Source organism: Suillus subaureus (genome assembly GCF_016647635.1).
Source record: "Suillus subaureus strain MN1 chromosome Unknown BJ212scaffold_94, whole genome shotgun sequence".
In the NCBI taxonomy this organism is placed as follows: domain Eukaryota; kingdom Fungi; phylum Basidiomycota; class Agaricomycetes; order Boletales; family Suillaceae; genus Suillus; species Suillus subaureus.
In genome coordinates, this window is record NW_024538650.1 from 38,723 (window position 1) to 56,118 (window position 17,396).

Genomic DNA, 17,396 nt, shown 5'->3' on the forward strand with positions numbered 1-17,396 from the left:
CTTTAACAAATGATGTAGACTCAGAGGCACAACCACTCAACCAGGCTCTGGATGTTTTGGCAATGAATAAATGTACCCTTTCCCTCCAACTCCCAGACATACTCACCAGCAATCTCAAAGCACCTAGCATCAAGTGGCTGCTGGAGACATCCATGGATCCTGAAGTATTCATTACAGTGGCCAGCTTTGTTCCATTGGTCAGATGGCCCCTGGATCTTGACATCTCAGACATGCTGCATGAGTTGTCTGATATTTTCATAAGTTGCATCAGCTTTGATGGGCAAATTGTACCATCATTGGATGGGAAGGCCTCAGCTTGTATAATGGCTATGAGTCATCTATATTGTGGCCACATTATTCATGCATATCCAGACCATGGTGAACTTCATGGCTGCAGGAGAACAGACTTCAACATGTTTAATGAGATGACCTGGAGGGACATTGGTGACACCAATTACATGGTGCTTACCACAACTATGAATCTTTGTCTTCCAGAAGATGACAACCATGGACTTATGTGGTATTCATTAGATGATTATCCTGACCATGTCACAGAGTGGCTATCACATTATCTTCCTTACCACTTTGTCACTGGGTGAGTAAATCAAGGTATAGAAGCATTTGCCATACAGGTGATATCAAAACACCTATCCTTTCCTTCCTCTCCATCAAATCAAATCATAGCCAATTGCACTCTTCTTGCTTGCATCATGGTTGGGGTTCAGTTTGACAAGAAGAACATAATTCAGATTGATAAAAGGTGCTCTTGACTCATTTGCTGCTTCTTCTGCTATGTTTAACAAAGAGATCGTGTAGTGCTGCTCTGCCTAAAGTCACACAGTCCCTTTTAGCACAGTTTCAAAGTGTTCTCTGGGCATGGGATGGAGGCGATCTCGATAAAGACAGCACAGGAGTCACATGCCGAGCATGGAACCTCCTGGACATTATCTGTTGCATGCTCAAGCTTGCTTGAAGTCACTATTATTGTTCATCCAACACCATGCAAAACCTGGATGTGTGTAGGAAGATTTATTCACAAGTGAGGTCATCTGAACAAAATGATCCTTTGGTTTCATTTGCAGCTCTGCGAAATGCACTACAGTTCACACTCACTGCTGCCCAAGTGTCCTGGGACCCTGCCCACATGTGGAATATATATTTTTGGTTTTCAGGCAATTCCCATTCACCAGAAGATTTCAACTGACTGGTGGAGTGTCTCAACTACATCTATTCCAATGACCAAGAAGTGACATTTGACATCCTTTTGCTCATGGGTCTCATGGAAGTGCACTGCAGCCCTGCTAAACAGCATCAATTCATGGAGAGCCTCATTGCCTACATGGGCAGTGACATGCCCATCCATTTGTGTTATGCTGCTCGCATTGTCCGAGAAGAAATTGTCTTGATTGATGCCATTGATATAAATCTGCAGGACATGGTTTTGACCAAGTTATCCCCCACTATCCTGACTACAGTTTGTCCACAACCAGACACAACACTCGCTGATAATCCTCACCACTCCTTCCATGATGATTGCAACTTGTGCTATCTCGAATTGATCTTTGCCCTTGCACGTAATTCCAATTGGCACCCTCATTTGTCTAGGGATCACCATATAGATCAGTGCATCAGCATGGTCAGAGAGTGCTGCAGATCATATTCAAGGCATGCCTTTTACCTATCTGGCATTCTCCTCTGAATCCCACCTGAACAGTTGTTTGTTACACCGTTCGATACTATCACAGAGCAGCAGTGGTGGGACATGATGATAATGGCATGGTGCCATGCTGAATTTGTCATTGATGACATACACTGTTTCGAGTTCCTTCCCATCCTTGTGGAAGGCATGAAGAGGTATATGTGGTTTGCTTTGGAAGATGATCTCAAGCAGCTTGTTAGTGTTGTGGGTGGTATTCTCAGAGCACTGGAGAGGCATGACTCAGAGCAAGGAGAGGGCGTCGTCGTTACTGTGAAAGAGTTCAGGACAGTAGCCAGCAATATGCTTGGGAAGTTGGTCAATAGTAAAGGAGTTATCAGTCCCTGATTATCACATTGCTTGCATGTTGCGCTAGAGAACAGAGGAGGGGATGGAGTAATACAAGTGCAGAAGGGGATAAGTATCATGACAAAAGAGTATTGATATTCAATATATGTGCATCATAGGAGGCAAGTCAACTCTGTACTACATCCATGCAGGTCTATGGTTTTCATCCCATCTAAGACCAAGCATGATCTTGAGGATTTTGATTAGAGTTTCTCAGGTTTGACAAGAGCACAAGACACTAGCTTGTATTTGAGTTCAATACAGGTACCTAATGGTGTCTTAATAACTGAGGGTCTTATATAAATGCATGTAAAATGTAATGACACCACAATTACACTAGGATAAGACTTCTTGCCAGTCCTCAATTAACATGGTCTATGCCTTTTCTTCTTTCATGGTAGATAATGTGTGAGTTCTTGGGAGGCTTGCTAAACCAATCTATGCAATTAACTTAGCTGGAGCTTTTGTGTTTTATCCCAACTTATAAACTTGTCTAGGATAAACTGTCTAGACACTGGAATGTGGTTCCTCATTAAGACAATTCTCTGTAGAGACTACAGTCTCAAATACAAATACATTGACCAAAGACTGGTTGGTCAAATAGGCACAAAGTGGTGAGAAACTGGTCTCACAAATGATCAGATTGACCAAAGCTTGTGTTGGTCAATATCAGAAAACTAGGTGAGAAGCTGGTCTCAAATAAACTAAGTTTCTATTGTAAGAAACTTATGTAGTCTCAAGGGAATGTCTTTTCCCTGCACTTGGTACTTCAAAGGGGCTTTCTTTGTAAGCAACAATCTTCACAGTGAGTAGCTCAAACTGAGATTCAAATGATTGCAAGTGGGAGGTTCTATTTTTTGGGGGGGAGAATGGGCTCTCCTTATATACATTTTGTGTGGGAATATTATGTAAGTAAAAAGGCAGAGAAATGACATCAGAAGTGGAGCAGAACATTCCAGAATATTCCATAGGTGGAGTAATGACATCAGAGGTGAGTCATTGTGGAGCAGAACATTCCAGAACAAATGACATCATAACTTTCAACAGAATACTTGCAGGAGTATCTGTGGAGCCATATGACATCATACCCTGTAGGTACAATTTTGTGAAGTATCTGATGGGTCAGAGCATCCCAATAGAAAAATAAATCAAGGAAATACTAGAGAAAACAACTCAGAAATAATAATACAATAACAAGACACAAAACACAGGCTTTTTAGATAGGTTTTTGTTAGGCTTTGAACTTTTCTCTATGATTTTCTCTAGCCAAAGTGAATAAGCCAAAGGCAAGGCAATACCTTAACCTTCTTATTGCTTCACAATATCAACTAGATCATTATGTGATTCCCATCTCACAAATGACTTTTCTTCAAGATATAATAAATTCATGAATCACAGAGGGGAAACTGAACTATTTGACCAAGGTTTGAAACCAAGGTATGGGTTGACTAGCCTGATGCCTAAGCTAACAGACTTTGTCTTTTAGGGGGCTACCTAGTAGTCATGTCCATGCATGATTCCCAAATCATGCAGGACAATGGGCACATATATGCTCACCAATTTTACTCTCAACAGCTATGATGTCCTTGACAACTGCCTTGATACATGCCTTAAGCTTTTGGTACCAGTCCAATACCCACTTTTGAGGATCTTCATAGTGCAGTTCATGGTTGCCTAGACTTCACATCTCAAGCTTATATTTGTGATGGAGGTGCTCTACTACAAGGTTGTGGACTGATTCTTCAACAAAGGTTCGTCAGTTTTCTCAGGGGATGATTGTTGATATTGATTTTGAAGCCTGAGCTTGTGCTGGTATCACATTCTCACCATTGTCCAGGAGAGCACCTGAGGAGGAGCTGTTGGTATGATTCAAATTCAAAATAAAAGAATGTAACACATACAATGAGTCATGTGACAGCTTGACCTCTGCAACACATCTGGTATACTATATAGACACACACTTAGGTTCAGCCCTATTTAGGTGTGACCAAATGAGCATTAGGTTTGAAGGTTCACAGGGGGTGTGTGATGTGTGACATGCTGTGATTAGGTTTGTTTGGTAAGCAACCAACATTAGGCAGACAATATCCTTCATATACATGTGCAGTGCTACATGCTGATCCTCACGCTCAACCTGGAAGTGCTCGCTCTACAAATATTGTCTCTAATTTTATTTCTGCCTGGCAACACAATATCTTCTCTATATACAATGAGTCAGAGAGCTATGAGCAAGTGGTGGATGGCATAGAGCTTCAATCCATAGTGAATGGGTCTGAGGAGGTTGAGGCTGAGGGCTGTGGTAAGTGCAGATGTGTTGCAAACACTCAGTACAAGGACTTTTGGCTGCACTAGCTATTTTTTTTACATTTTTACTACATGTCACAATTTAGGTTTGATGGTCTCAAAATTGGTGTGACCGTCACACAAATTAGGTTCAATTCACCAGGCATGTGATGCTGTGACAAACCTAAGTGTGTATCTATACAGTACTATAAGCTTCATCACATCATCACACATCCAATGAATTGAAGCTATTTCATGTGACAGTCACATGAAATTGAACTTGTCAAAGGTAAATTGTGACATATGGTAAAACATGAAAAAAAGTGTAGATTACAGTCAATGTTTCCAAAAAAATTTGTACTGTGTATTTTCCATGCATCTGCACTTTCCACAACCAAAAATCTCCTCATCACTTTCAGTGGCAGAAGCTGCAAGCTCTTGGTCATATCTTTCTGCCTCATTGCAAGCTAGCAGATTGCCAGAATCATCAGTACTGTAGCCATGAGGGACTGACCCTCCTGATGTCATGTGGATTAGTACAGCATCAACAGGAACATTGCAGAAGTGCAGTGGCCATTGAAAATGTAGGAACTGATCATGAAATGAAATCTACAGGGAGCTGGACCATAGGGGACTGTTGAGAAAAGATTATATTGGTAGATGAAAAATTGGTTTTGAGATTTGTAGGGAAGTTGAAGATGAGCAGCTGAGTAACTGAGAGAGTACAGGAAGGAACAATTGCATGAAACTTCACAGGAACACATGGTATTTTTTCATGAGTCATTTTGGACTCAGAGGCATCATGCAGACTAGCCATGGCACTGAAGAGCTTTGATAGGGATGGTTTCAGAGTTAATCATCCTGAGAGCTGACTTATGCCTTACTGAACATTGGAGGATCTGTAGTGATATGACAGTACAGTGGCTTAAAAAAGTATCTCAATGTTTGTGACTTTTTGTGTAATTGCTGTACAATGAGCTAGGGTGTGAGAATATGACTAAGCCATAGGGAGGTGTGGGAAAGCTCTGCTTCTAAGCTTCATGTTTGATCCCTCTAGCATGAGACAATTATGCCATCAAGTGAAGATACGGTTAATTTAATTTGGTGACTCATTGAGACACTTTTTTGACTTTCAGTTTGACCAACACAATCTCTATAATTCTGGTACTTGGTGTTTCCTCCTGTTGCTCTAATTACTTCTGCCACTCTTCTATGCATAATATCTATCAATTTGAGGCATTCCTCATCAACAATCTTGCCCCACTCTGCTGCAACTCTCTCCCACAGCTGAAATAGCCCCTATTGTTATTATCATCAGCTTTTTTAATCTGTATACCAGGCAGATGCAGCAAGTATAACACTGCAGTACAGTCAGTATAAGTAATGCTATGAATGAATGAATATCTCACCTCAGTGATGTGGTAAGTCACTGAGGTCTACTGAGTGCTAAGCAATAGGTAAAGTTGTAAGTGAACCAAACATATGTAAACTACAGTAATGTCCGACGTTTGTCCATTATCCAACAGCAGATTGCTACTAAAACTGGTCTGAGCAGGGTTACTATCATTAGGATCATAAAAAAGTCATTCCAGATAAGAAAAATATCAAATTAGATTGTCCTTTCAAGCTTACATCATATAACAAAAAATCTCTTGTTCATAATATTCCAACTAGGCAGGCTGCTAATGCTACTCAAGCCACCAGATTCATTAATGACATCATCTACACTGCTCTCTCCACTCAAATAGTCAGGGATACTCTAAAGACAGCCAATCTTAAAGCTGTAAACAGGCAGAAAAGCCTTTCCTGTCTTCAGCCTATATAAGAAGGAGATTGGCCTTTGCTTTAAAGCCTCAATATTGGACTGTTGAGGACTGGAATAGGGCTACCTGGTCAGATGAAACAAAAATCAATAGGATGGCATCACTCCTGCCTCCCCCAGCAACATCATGCAGTTATGGTGTGGTGCCGCCATCAATGCAACCATCTATGCCCTATGGCAACCTCCTACCACCTCCTGCCACACACCAACACAGCCCCCTTCCATTAATATCCTGCTGTTGCCCATTACCCCACATGTCCAACCTCATGCTCATGCTAACCTGGTGCTGCCCCCATGACTTACCACAGTCTCCTGTGTTCCTACTTCGACCTTCTGCACCTTCCTGTCACCCTTGAGTGATCACTTGCTCTGTCAATCTACTGCACTTCCACAGCCCCATGTTCCAAGGGTAATGCCATGCCTGATATGTCAACACAGACCCTTCCTCACCCTTCCATGAATCTGGTGTTGCATGCCCAACCATGACCTTTCTCGTACTGCCAGTAACCTTGCACTGCTGCCACGACCTACCTGTGATATCTCGTTCTTTCCCCAGTTGGTATCCTGGTTCTGCACTCTTGATCTCATTCCCTTCACACTACTCGTACCTGTGTGCATTTGATCTATTTTATTACATATTGCATGTCATATGATCAGATGTGATTATAATATTGTTAACATGAGCATTGACTGGAAATGAGTGTTGAGTGCTTGCTCGGTTCGCAAGTACCACTCAAACGACACATGCATTTTTCAAGGAATGGGCGTTATTGAAGCAGATGCATGTATTTTGTGTATATCAATTTACAAAAGCTATAGACGACACGCAAAAGCATATGGAAGACGGATGGTGCACAGCGGGAGGAACTATTGTGGGTGGCGATGTATGCCCTCTCGCTTGGAGGAAGGCTGGACTTCACGTAGCGCTGCATAAAAATCGTCCGAAGTAATGCAGGGAGGGGAGAGGCATGTGTACTGAGGAAATGCAAAATGGGAGAAGTAGAGAGCCGGGACGCTAGAGAGAGAAAAGGGATTAGTACTATACTTGGCGCGGTATCGGCTGGGGGCGTTCGTGACGGATCCACTGCCACGGGAGTATCTTGGCCGATGTGTTCTGGTGCTTCCAGAAGGACGAGCGTGTCGTTTGTGAGTTGTTTGAAGATATGTTTGACAGCGATGAGGCTCCGACGCCAGCTGCGCCTGTTAACGCAGATAGATCTGCGCCTACGTAGCCAGGCGTGGCTTTGGCAAAGGCAGCGGAGTTGAAATCGCCGTCTAGCTGGACTTGTGCATATAGTACTCGTAGAATTCTGCCAAAGCTTGAAATGGATGATGACACCGACGGGCTTACTTTTTCGGGCCTCCTCATCCAGGGCATCCATGCTTATCTCGTGGTCGAGTCGGCCTGCGCTTCGGAAAACAGCATCTAACGAGTCTGGTCGGTTTGTGGCCCTAGTGACGACCACAGGCTTATCTTCAATCTTCTCCCAAGTACGGGTCAGGTTAGAACATGTGGTAGAAAAAATGATGTAAAAATACCATCCATGCACGTCAGGAACTGCACGACTATGCATCTCATTCTGGGCACTCACTCGTTTTGGAGTGATAGTGTCGATCTAGTTGGTGAAAAGTAGACGCGGAACAACACGCTGGGGATAATGACTGAAATTAAAAAACACCATGCGGAATACAATATGTACCTTAGCTTCGTCAAATGTATCTTGTAGTGTGTTTTCGGACTCTCCAGACAAGCCAGACACTATAAATGGAGCAGGTATACCAGTGATAACGGGAACACCAAGCTCCTGCACACAATCAGTCAACTTACAAACGGACCAATGGGCGCACTCACCCCGGCTATTGTATCTGCTAGAAGGGTCTTGCCGCACCCCGGAGGATCATAAACACCACCTGGAGGCTACACATCAGTGTGCAGATATATTTCCAGATGACAGAGGCATGTCGGCGACAAGCTCCAGCATCTTTTCCATGCACGCATCTGCAACACCTAGATAAGAGCATGGGACAAACGAGTAGCATGGGGAGTGTCATCCTTCGCTACGGAATTGGTAGATAGATTGGGTCGTTGACCAATGTCTTCCACTGTTAACGGGCTGAGCGCAATTTTCGCTTTGAGGAAGGGGGACAAGCATCGGGGCGGGTTACTTCATTCGTAGCGGGTGCTGTGGAAGATCAAGGAAGAATCGAGGTCCCTGGTTCGACTGGGTTTTCCAACACGGATAGTGGTTTGCATCTTCTGGAAGAGGGGTCTTGACAAGCGTGTTTAGCAGAAGCGCAGAAGGAGCATTTAAATTGAAATGGTGTATTGTTCACAAGTACGACTCATACGTGATATCAACAGGGTTAAATGAATGTGATGAAATATGTACGTAACGAATTCTTAAGTAAGGTCCGAATGTTCTTGTGGGTATGTTAATGAGGACCCGGGTATATGATCTTCTTGAAGGACTGTAGTTAGTTGGTCGTAGCATTGGTGTACTCAGTGGTGGCGAACCCGACTCGGGAGTTCGTCGTATCATACACCGAATAAAACCGCTCGCTGTGAAAGAACAATTCAGCAATTTATTTTTCCGGCAAAAAAAGTAGCTCAGCGCACAGGAAACAGTAGCCATTTGTGAAATCCAAACCAGAACCAGAGGAGCTCCCAGTGGAACTGATGACCAGGTATATACTGCCGGTGGCACCACCAATGGCGCTGTTCAGCGATCGAGGCCAGATTTGTGCATTTGGGGTAAGCTCATAGGTAACGCCACCAATAGTGAAATACAAGGATGAGAGCTGGTCGTACTGCTCAGATGTGATCGTTAACAATTCAGTGCTCTCATCCAACGTTGCTCCCGTAGCAGACTGGTATTTGTCGAAGGCGTCTGAACAGTGGGTTAGAGGGGCTTTGATGTCTTACAGGACACCTACCAGAGGCAATGAGAATGAAGGTGGTTCCAGTATCGACGATACCAGCTGTCTCATCCAAAATCACCGTGTCCCCATAGCTGATGGATTGATCGATGCCCCAATATGTATTCGCTGGAGATGTTGATGTGATTGGCACATAATTGACGTCTCCAGTAATTTTGGAGGCGTTATAACCACCAAACGTGAGCTCGCCGCTGCTATCGTTAGAGGAAGCAGGTGCGAAGAACACTCCGAGTACTTCTGAACTAATTTTTCGCTGCGCATAGAGGTTGTCCGTCACAGTTGGAACTTCATATGCATTACTGACGGTGCCCTGCGTCAAATTAACCGGTCCAAGGCCAAGAATCCCGTCCGGACCATCTAGCCCTGAGGTTAGATATGAAAATGCAGTTGCGACGCCAATAGATTGGTTGTCGATGACCAGATCAGAGTTGAACGTTACGGTGTCTGTATATTCCTCTCCAAGAACATAAGCCTGACCAGACCCGTATGCAACATACTGGAAACGGTTTGACAACATGTGTGCCACGTAGAAACAGATACTCACGAATATACCGCCTGTATCATGGCTCGTGGAAGTCCGCTTGTAAGGCTTATTGGCCCCGATCCAGGTGTTTGAGCTTCCGGTGTCTACCAGGAGTGTGTCTGTATGAAATTCATAATGCGTCAGACAAAGAAATCGCAGGAGCACGAGCAGCTTACAGTACGTTGCTGGACTCCCCACACCAATGTCAGCAGTGTATATCGTCACGGCATTGGTTGCATTGACGGAAGAGCTGCCGCGAGCTTGTAAGGTTTGGATTCGAGCTCGATCTGCAGCCGCGACGTTCTTGATCCCGTACGAGTTTATTCTAACAGCGAGCTTGAGAGTAGCTGTGCTTGACGCTACCCGAGCATGAGGCAAAGCGCTCGCTGACAGCGAGAGGAAGGCAAGCGCCGGCAGGGCAAGAATACATGAAAGCGATCTGGAGGGAACCATCTTCCTGAGCCATCCTTCCTAGCTGGGCCTTTTTATATGGCGGTCGGTATTCATACATCAGAACGTTATTCGGGCGTCAGCATCGGAGGCAAGTCGAAGTGACTACGTTAGCTTGAAATGTGACCAGGCCCGGGACTCATTGCGTGGAGATACGTTCGAGTCCTATAAAATCTACCCATACAGGAAATGAGTGTCGGTTAGTAAGTACTTGGTAGCTGCAATGGAAGTCTGGCAACGACCTTTGAATGGCCTGCAGGATTTTACTACAGAACCTGTGTGGCAGAACTTCGCCTTCTTCCAATGAGAACTTAGAAGCGCGTGACTCATTTGACCACATTGTTTACATAACGTTCTGATTTGAAGTTCACATTACAGGCTACAATGTAGATACCACAAGGACTTCTCGTCATCTACCACGTACGACGACAGCCCCCTTTTCACCGCGTAACGTACACTCAAACCCTGGTGTTACACACCCGGCCATCACCTTTCTTGTGTTACTGCTAACCTGGCACTGCCGCCGTGACCCACAGCAGTCTCCCACTGCTCACTTCGACCTCTCGTTCCTTCTAAGTTCTTGTCATTCTCGGCACCTCACATAATCTCAAGATATCACTATCGACATCACTATCGTACGTACTCATCCTTTTCTTTTACACACGCAATTACTCTTCGTTACATGCCTCATACACGTTCTCCTTTGATTCTTCGTCTCAATCAGCGCATTAATACCTCCCCCCGTCGAATATCGTTCTTTAGTCTTTTGACTCGATACAAAGTCCCGTTCCCATTCCTAGTCCGAGCCTCTCGATTCGCCATATAATCGTCGTTCTTGCCTCCTGGTTTCTGCGCATTTTACCTCGCTCCCTTTACACTATCCACACCTATATACATTTCATCTATTTTATTGCATATTGCATATCATATGGTTGGATGTGAACATAACGATACTATTCACTCGAGCATTGTCTGGAATTGAGTATTGAGTGTTTGCTCTGCGCAAGCACCACCCAAACGGCATGCATTCTTCACCATAGAATAGGCGGTTAAGCAGATACAGCCATCTACAAAAGCAATAAACGATACAAGAGAAGTATATGGAAGAGGGACGGTGTACGGCGGGAGAAAATATTGTGAGCGGCGATGCGCCTGAACTTCACGTAACGCGGCATAAAATCATCCAAAGCAATGTAGAGAGGGGCGAGCTGAGCGGATGTGAGGGGAGTGACGTCCACCGAGGGTGCTGTCTGTGAGTTGTTTGAAGATTCGTTTGACGGCGATGACGCCCGCTGCACCTGTTAACACTAATAGATCTGCCCCTACGTAGCCAGGCGTGGCTTAGGCAAGGCAACGAAGTTGAACTTTGTCGCCGTCCAGCAGTGGTTTTGCGCACAGTGCTCGCAGAATTCTGTGTCAAAGCTTGAAATGGACAAAGGATGGATGGCACTACGGGCTGACTTGTTTCGGACCTCTACGTACGGGACGCCCATGCTTATCTTGTGGTCGAATCGGCCTGCGCGACGGAGAGCAGCATTTAACAAGTATGGTCGGTTTGTGGCCCCGATGACGATCACTGGCTTATCTTCGGTCTTCTCCCAAGTACGCGTGAGGTTAGAACATGTGGCAGAAAAAAATACCATCCATGCACGTCGGGAACTGCGCGACTGCGCGTCGTTTCATCTCCCTTTGGGCACTCTCTCGTTTTGGAGTGATAGAGTCGATCTCGTTGGTGAATAGTTATAGTAGACATTGAGTAACACGTTGGGGGCAACGATTGAGATTAAAATATCATGGGGAATATGAGACGTACCTTAGCCTCATCAAATGTATCCCGTAATGTATTTTCAGATACTCCAAACATGCCAGACACTGCAGACGAAGCAGAGGGGGTGATATTGAAGGGAACGCCAAGCTCCTGCACACAATCAGTCAACCCCCAAACGAACCGGTGGGTGTACACATCCTAGCTATCGCATTCGCTACTGGTAGAAGGGTCTTGCCGCAGTGCGCACCCTGAGGGCCATGCAGCAAATTACCACGTGGAGGTTGCGGTGCTGCACACCATTCCGGATGATAGAGGCATGGGGACAAGCTCAGGCATCTTTCCACACATGCTTCTACACCACCTAGATCAGACAATTGAGACCATCGAGTAGCAGGGGGAGTATAATCCTCTGCTATGGAAGACTACACTCCCCTGCTACTCGATTGTCTGATCTAGGTTAATGTCTTCTGCCGTTGATCGGGCTGAGCGCAATTTTCGAAATTTGGGGAAGGGGGACGAGTGTCGGGCGAGGTTACTTCATTCGTAATGGGTGCCGAAGTGGACTCTGTTATTGCGTACGCTGGACTCTATAGCGTGGAGATGATGATGCGCCCACTGTTTCCGAGACTCTAACTCTATCCCTGCTAACTCCGCTCTAAACGCTGCCAAACCTCTTCGCCACCTGACCTCCTCCCTAGGAGTCCCCTACTCCAGTGCTATGGAAGATGCAGGAAGAATCGAGGTCCCTGGTTCAACTGGATTTTTTACGGGTACTTAGTTGGTTTGCATCTTCTGGAGGGGTTTCGACAGGCGTATTTAGCGGAAACAGAACAACTACATCTAAATTATAGTGTCTTTGTTCACGACTACGACTCGTACGTGATATCAACAGGGTTAAATGAATGTGATGAAATATACAAGCAACGAATGTTCTTGGGGGTATGTTGATATGGCCCCGGGTATGTGATCTTCTCGAAGGACTGTGGCTAATTTGTCGTAGCATCGGTGTACTCAGTGGTGGCGAACCCGACTCGGGAGTTCTCCGTGTCATACACTGAGTAAAACCGCTCGCTGTGGAAGAATGATTCAGTAATTTATTTTCCCGGCAAAAAATGTAACTCGGCGTACAGGAAACAGTAGCCGTTTGCAAAATCCAAGCCAGAACCAGAGGGGCTCCCATTGTCAGCAACGATCAGGTATATGCCGTCGGTGGTACCGTTAATGGCGGTGTTCAGTGATCGAGGCCAGATTTGAGCATTTGGGGTAAGCTCATAAGTAACCCTACCAATGGTGAAATACAAGGATGAGAGCTGGTCGTACTGGTCAGATGAGATTTGTAACAAGCCAGTGCTCTCATTCGGGGTTGCCCCCGTAGCAGACTGATATGTGCTGAAGGCATCTGAACAGTGGATTAGAAGGATTTTGATGTCGTACAGGACACCTACCAGAGGCAATCAGAATAAGGGTAGTCCCGGTATCGACGATACCGGCTGTCTGACTCAAAATCTCGGTGTCCCCATAAGTGATGGATTGATCAATGCCCCAATAACTGCTCGCTGGAGACGTCGATGTGATCGACACATAGTTGACGTCTCCAGTAATTTTGGAGGCATCATAACCGCCGAATGTGAGCTCGCCGCTAGTATCGTCACAGGAAGCAGGTGCGAAGAATACTCCCAGTACTTCCGAACCAATGGACCCCTGCGCATAGAGGTTGTCCATCACAGTTGGAACTGTATCAGCATTACTGACGGTGCCACGTGTTAAATTAACTGGTCCAAGGCCAAGGAGTCCATCCACATCACCCAGCCCTGGGTCAGTAGATGCGACGCCAATGGACTGGTTGTAGATGACCAGATCAGAGTTGAGCGTTATATAGTCTAGGTATTCCTCCCCAGAAGCGTATTTCGGATTGTTCTCATCACCATATCCAACTTTCTGGAAACGATTCGACAAAATATATGTGCCCCGTAGAAGTAAATACTCACGAATGTGCCGTCTGTGTCATAGCTCGTGGAAGTCTTCTGGTAAGCCTTATTAGTCCCAATCCAGGTGTTTGAGCTTCCGGTGTCTAGCAGGAATGTATCTGTATGAAATTGACAATGCGTCAGATAAAGAAATCGCAGGAGCACAAGCGGTTTACAGTACGTTGCTGGATTCCCCACGCCAATGTTAGCGGTGTATGTCGTCCCAGTATTGGTTATATTGACGGAAGAGCTGCCGTCAGCTTGTAAGGCTTGGATTCGAGCTCGATCTGCAGCCGCGACGTTCTTGATCCCGTACGAGTTTACTCTAATGGCGAGCTTCAGAGCAGCTGTGCTTGATGCCGTCCGAGCATGAGGCAAAGCGCTCGCTGATAGCGAGAGGAAGGCAAGCGCCGGCAGGGTAAGAATACATGAAAGCGATCTGGAGGGAACCATCTTCCTGAGGCATCCTTCCTAGCTGGGCCGTTTTATATGGTGGTCAGTATTAAAACATCAGAACATTATTCGGCAACAACGTCGGAGGCGAACAGTAACAAGGCTTCGAAGCGACGAGTGTCGAGCACCCTGTTATGACTCCAGGCTAGTTCGGTTCCCCTAATTGCCTTCTGGCAAAGAGTACTAGTCCTTGAATTGACATGTGATATCGTCAAGTATACCTTGAAGCGAGCATGTTGGGGTGTCCTAAGATCTTGAACCAGGGTGTTTGGACTTTTCCAGAAGTAGTTGAGGGAACCGAGGTAGCTCGGAATCATGACAGGGTGTTAGACTCGGACTAGACCTTGATCCTTGTCATAGCATCCCTCATCATATATGCCAGTCATGTCACAGTTTGTCTGCACATAGACTGTACGATGAAGGGAATCAAGATATGAAAGGACTAGGGGGGCGGGTGAAAGCCAGATGAGGAGTGTAAAGATACCTCCCTGTACCGCGGGTTTAGACCGTCTCTATCTGTTATGAAGTGGATCAAGAATGACCTCGAAATTCATGTTAATACTTACCCGATGAAGTGAATCACGCATGTGTCACAGGAGTGCCAAATATCATCGTCTCATTATCATGTCGATACCATCAACAGCTCAAGTCTAATCGACATCCTTCCCCGCTCGCACAGGAAGGCCAGCAAACTTGGCTCGCAGCGCTTCATACTTCCTCCGTTGCACAGCAGACACACTGGGACCAACCTTATCCTGAGCCCTAACGAAATCCTCCAATACAACAACCACTCGTGGCTGATTCTCTACCAAACCTCCACCACTGTCATCCATCTGGTCAAGCGCACCGAGGACGCGTCTCAGTGCCACAACGCCTGCCTCCCGAACGACAGCTGCCAGGTCCGCACCACTGTACCCATCACATTTCTCCCGCACGATGCATTCCGCACCCAGCAGGATCGTCTCGGCACCTGGTTCTGTAGGCGCGAATGGGACTTTGCGCACTAGCGTCCGTAAGACTTCGACGCGTTCGTCGGCGCTTGGTAGGTCAACGTAGAGGAGCTTGTCGAGACGCCCTGGGCGAACCATAGCTGGGTCGATCATATCGGGACGGTTCGTTGCGGCGATGACGTAGACAGCTTTGCGGGAGTCAAGTCCGTCTAGCTCCGTGAGTAGCGTATTCACAACGCGTGCGGAAGATTCTGACTGTTAAGATGGGAATGTGAGATAGAGATTGGGGCGAAAAATGAAAGGTGCGTACCATGCTTTCATCTCTCCGAGGGACGAGAGCGTCTAGCTCGTCGAAGAAGATCACGCAGGGAGATGAGGCACGGGCACGAGAGAACACCTGTCTCACAGCTCTCTCGCTCTCGCCGACATACTGCGCTCCCATTAGCAATTTTTTCACTCGAGATAGAACGTGACTGACTTTGTTTAGAAGCTCAGGGCCCTTGACGCTGATGAAATTTGCCCTGGACTCATTTGCAACAGCTTTCGCCAGTAAGGTCTTTCCGCATCCCGGCGGACCCCACAGCAGCACACCGCACGCTGCCTCGATGCCTACAGCACTGAACAGCTCAGGGCGTCTGATAGGCTGCACGATTGCCATGTGCAGCTCTTCACGTGTGCCATGCAGCGCGCCGATATCGGCCCACGTCACATCTGGCACGGTTGCAAATCCCTCTCGCTTGGAGGAAGGCTGAACTTCACGTAGCGCGGCGTAAAAATCATCCGAAGTAATGCAGAGAGGGGCAAGCTGAGCGGGTGTGAGGGGAGAGGGATGTGCACTGAGGAAGTGCGCAATGGAAGAAGTAGATAGTTGGGATGCTAGAGAGAAAAAAGGCATTATGCTTGGTGTCGTATCGGCTGGGGGCGTTGGTGGCGAATCCACGGCCATGATATCCTGGCCGATATTTTCTGATGCCTCTGGAAGGACGAGTGTGCCATCTGTGAGTTGTTTGAAGATGCGCTTGACGGCGATGACGCCCGCTGCGCCTGTTAACGCTGATAGATCTGCGCCTACGTAGCCAGGCGTAGCTTTGGCAAAGGCAGCAAAGTTAAAGTCGCCGTCAAGCCGAAGTTTTGCGCATAGTACTCGCAGAATTCTGCCGAGGTTTGAAATGGACAAAGAATAGTATGACACTACGAGCTTACTTGCTTCGGGCCTCCTCATCCGGGACGCCCATGCTTATCTCGTGGTCGAATCGGCCTGCACGACGGAGAGCAGCATCTAACGAGTCTGGTCGGTTTGTGGCACCAATGACGATCACTGGCTTATTTTCAGTCTTCTCCCAAGACATATCTGCACGTGTCAGGTTAGAGGATGTTGTAGAGAAAAATGATGTGAAAATACCATCCATGCAGGTTAGGAACTGTGCGACTATGCGTCGTTCCATCTCCCTCTGGGCACTTTCTCGTTTTGGAGTGATAGCATCGATTTCGTCGATAAACAGTAAACATGGAGCAACACGCTAGGGGTGACGATTAGCATGTAAAAAAAATCATGCGGAATATGAGATGTACCTTAGCCTCGTCAAATGTATCCCGTAGTGTTTTTTTCGGACTCTCCAGACATGCCGGACACAATAGAAGGAGCAGATATGCTGATAAAGGGAACACCCAGCTCCTGCACGCGATCAGTCAACTTCCAAACCAACCAATAAGCGCACTCACCCCGGCAATTGCATTCGCTAGAAGGGTTTTGCCACACCCCGGAGGGCCATGCAGCAAAACACCACGCGGAGGCTGCACACCAGTGTGCAGATAAATTTCCGGATGACAGAGAGGCATGGCAACGAGCTCCAGCATCTTTTCCACGCATGCTTCTACACCACCGAGATCAGACAATCGTGTGGTAGGGGGGTATGATCTTTCGATATTGCATTCGCAGATAGCTTGGGTCGTTTACTATTGTCTTCTGCCGTTGAACGGGCTGAGCGTAATTTTCTCTTTGAGGAAGGGGGACGAGTGTCGGGCGAGGTTACATCATTCGTAGCGGGTGCTGTGGAAGATGGAGGAAGAATCGAGGTCCCTGGTTCAACTGGGTTTTCTAACACGGGTAGTTGGTTTGCATCTTCTGGAGGGGTCTCGACAGGCGTGTTTAGCGGAAGAAGAGTAGGAGCATTTAAATTGAGCTTCGCCTTTCTGTGG

At 46.5% G+C, this 17,396-nt stretch overlaps 2 protein-coding genes across 2 annotated transcripts; both read left to right on the plus strand.

The window, feature by feature from the left end:
* Nucleotides 1-1,270: 1,270 nt before the first annotated feature.
* On the plus strand, nucleotides 1,271-2,044 carry BJ212DRAFT_1487668 (uncharacterized protein; the record flags this gene model as incomplete). The annotated part of the gene is made up of 2 exons (XM_041341306.1): nucleotides 1,271-1,474; nucleotides 1,715-2,044. 2 exons carry the CDS (start codon nucleotides 1,271-1,273, stop codon nucleotides 2,042-2,044), a joined length of 534 nt encoding a protein of 177 aa, XP_041186071.1.
* Nucleotides 2,045-2,414: 370 nt separating this feature from the next.
* Nucleotides 2,415-3,476, plus strand: BJ212DRAFT_1591404 (uncharacterized protein; the record flags this gene model as incomplete). The annotated part of the gene is made up of 5 exons (XM_041342516.1): nucleotides 2,415-2,452; nucleotides 2,542-2,658; nucleotides 2,779-2,849; nucleotides 2,965-3,035; nucleotides 3,311-3,476. The coding sequence occupies 5 exons, from the start codon at nucleotides 2,415-2,417 to the stop codon at nucleotides 3,317-3,319; spliced, it is 306 nt and encodes a 101-aa protein (XP_041186072.1). The 3' UTR covers nucleotides 3,320-3,476.
* Nucleotides 3,477-17,396: the final 13,920 nt, after the last annotated feature.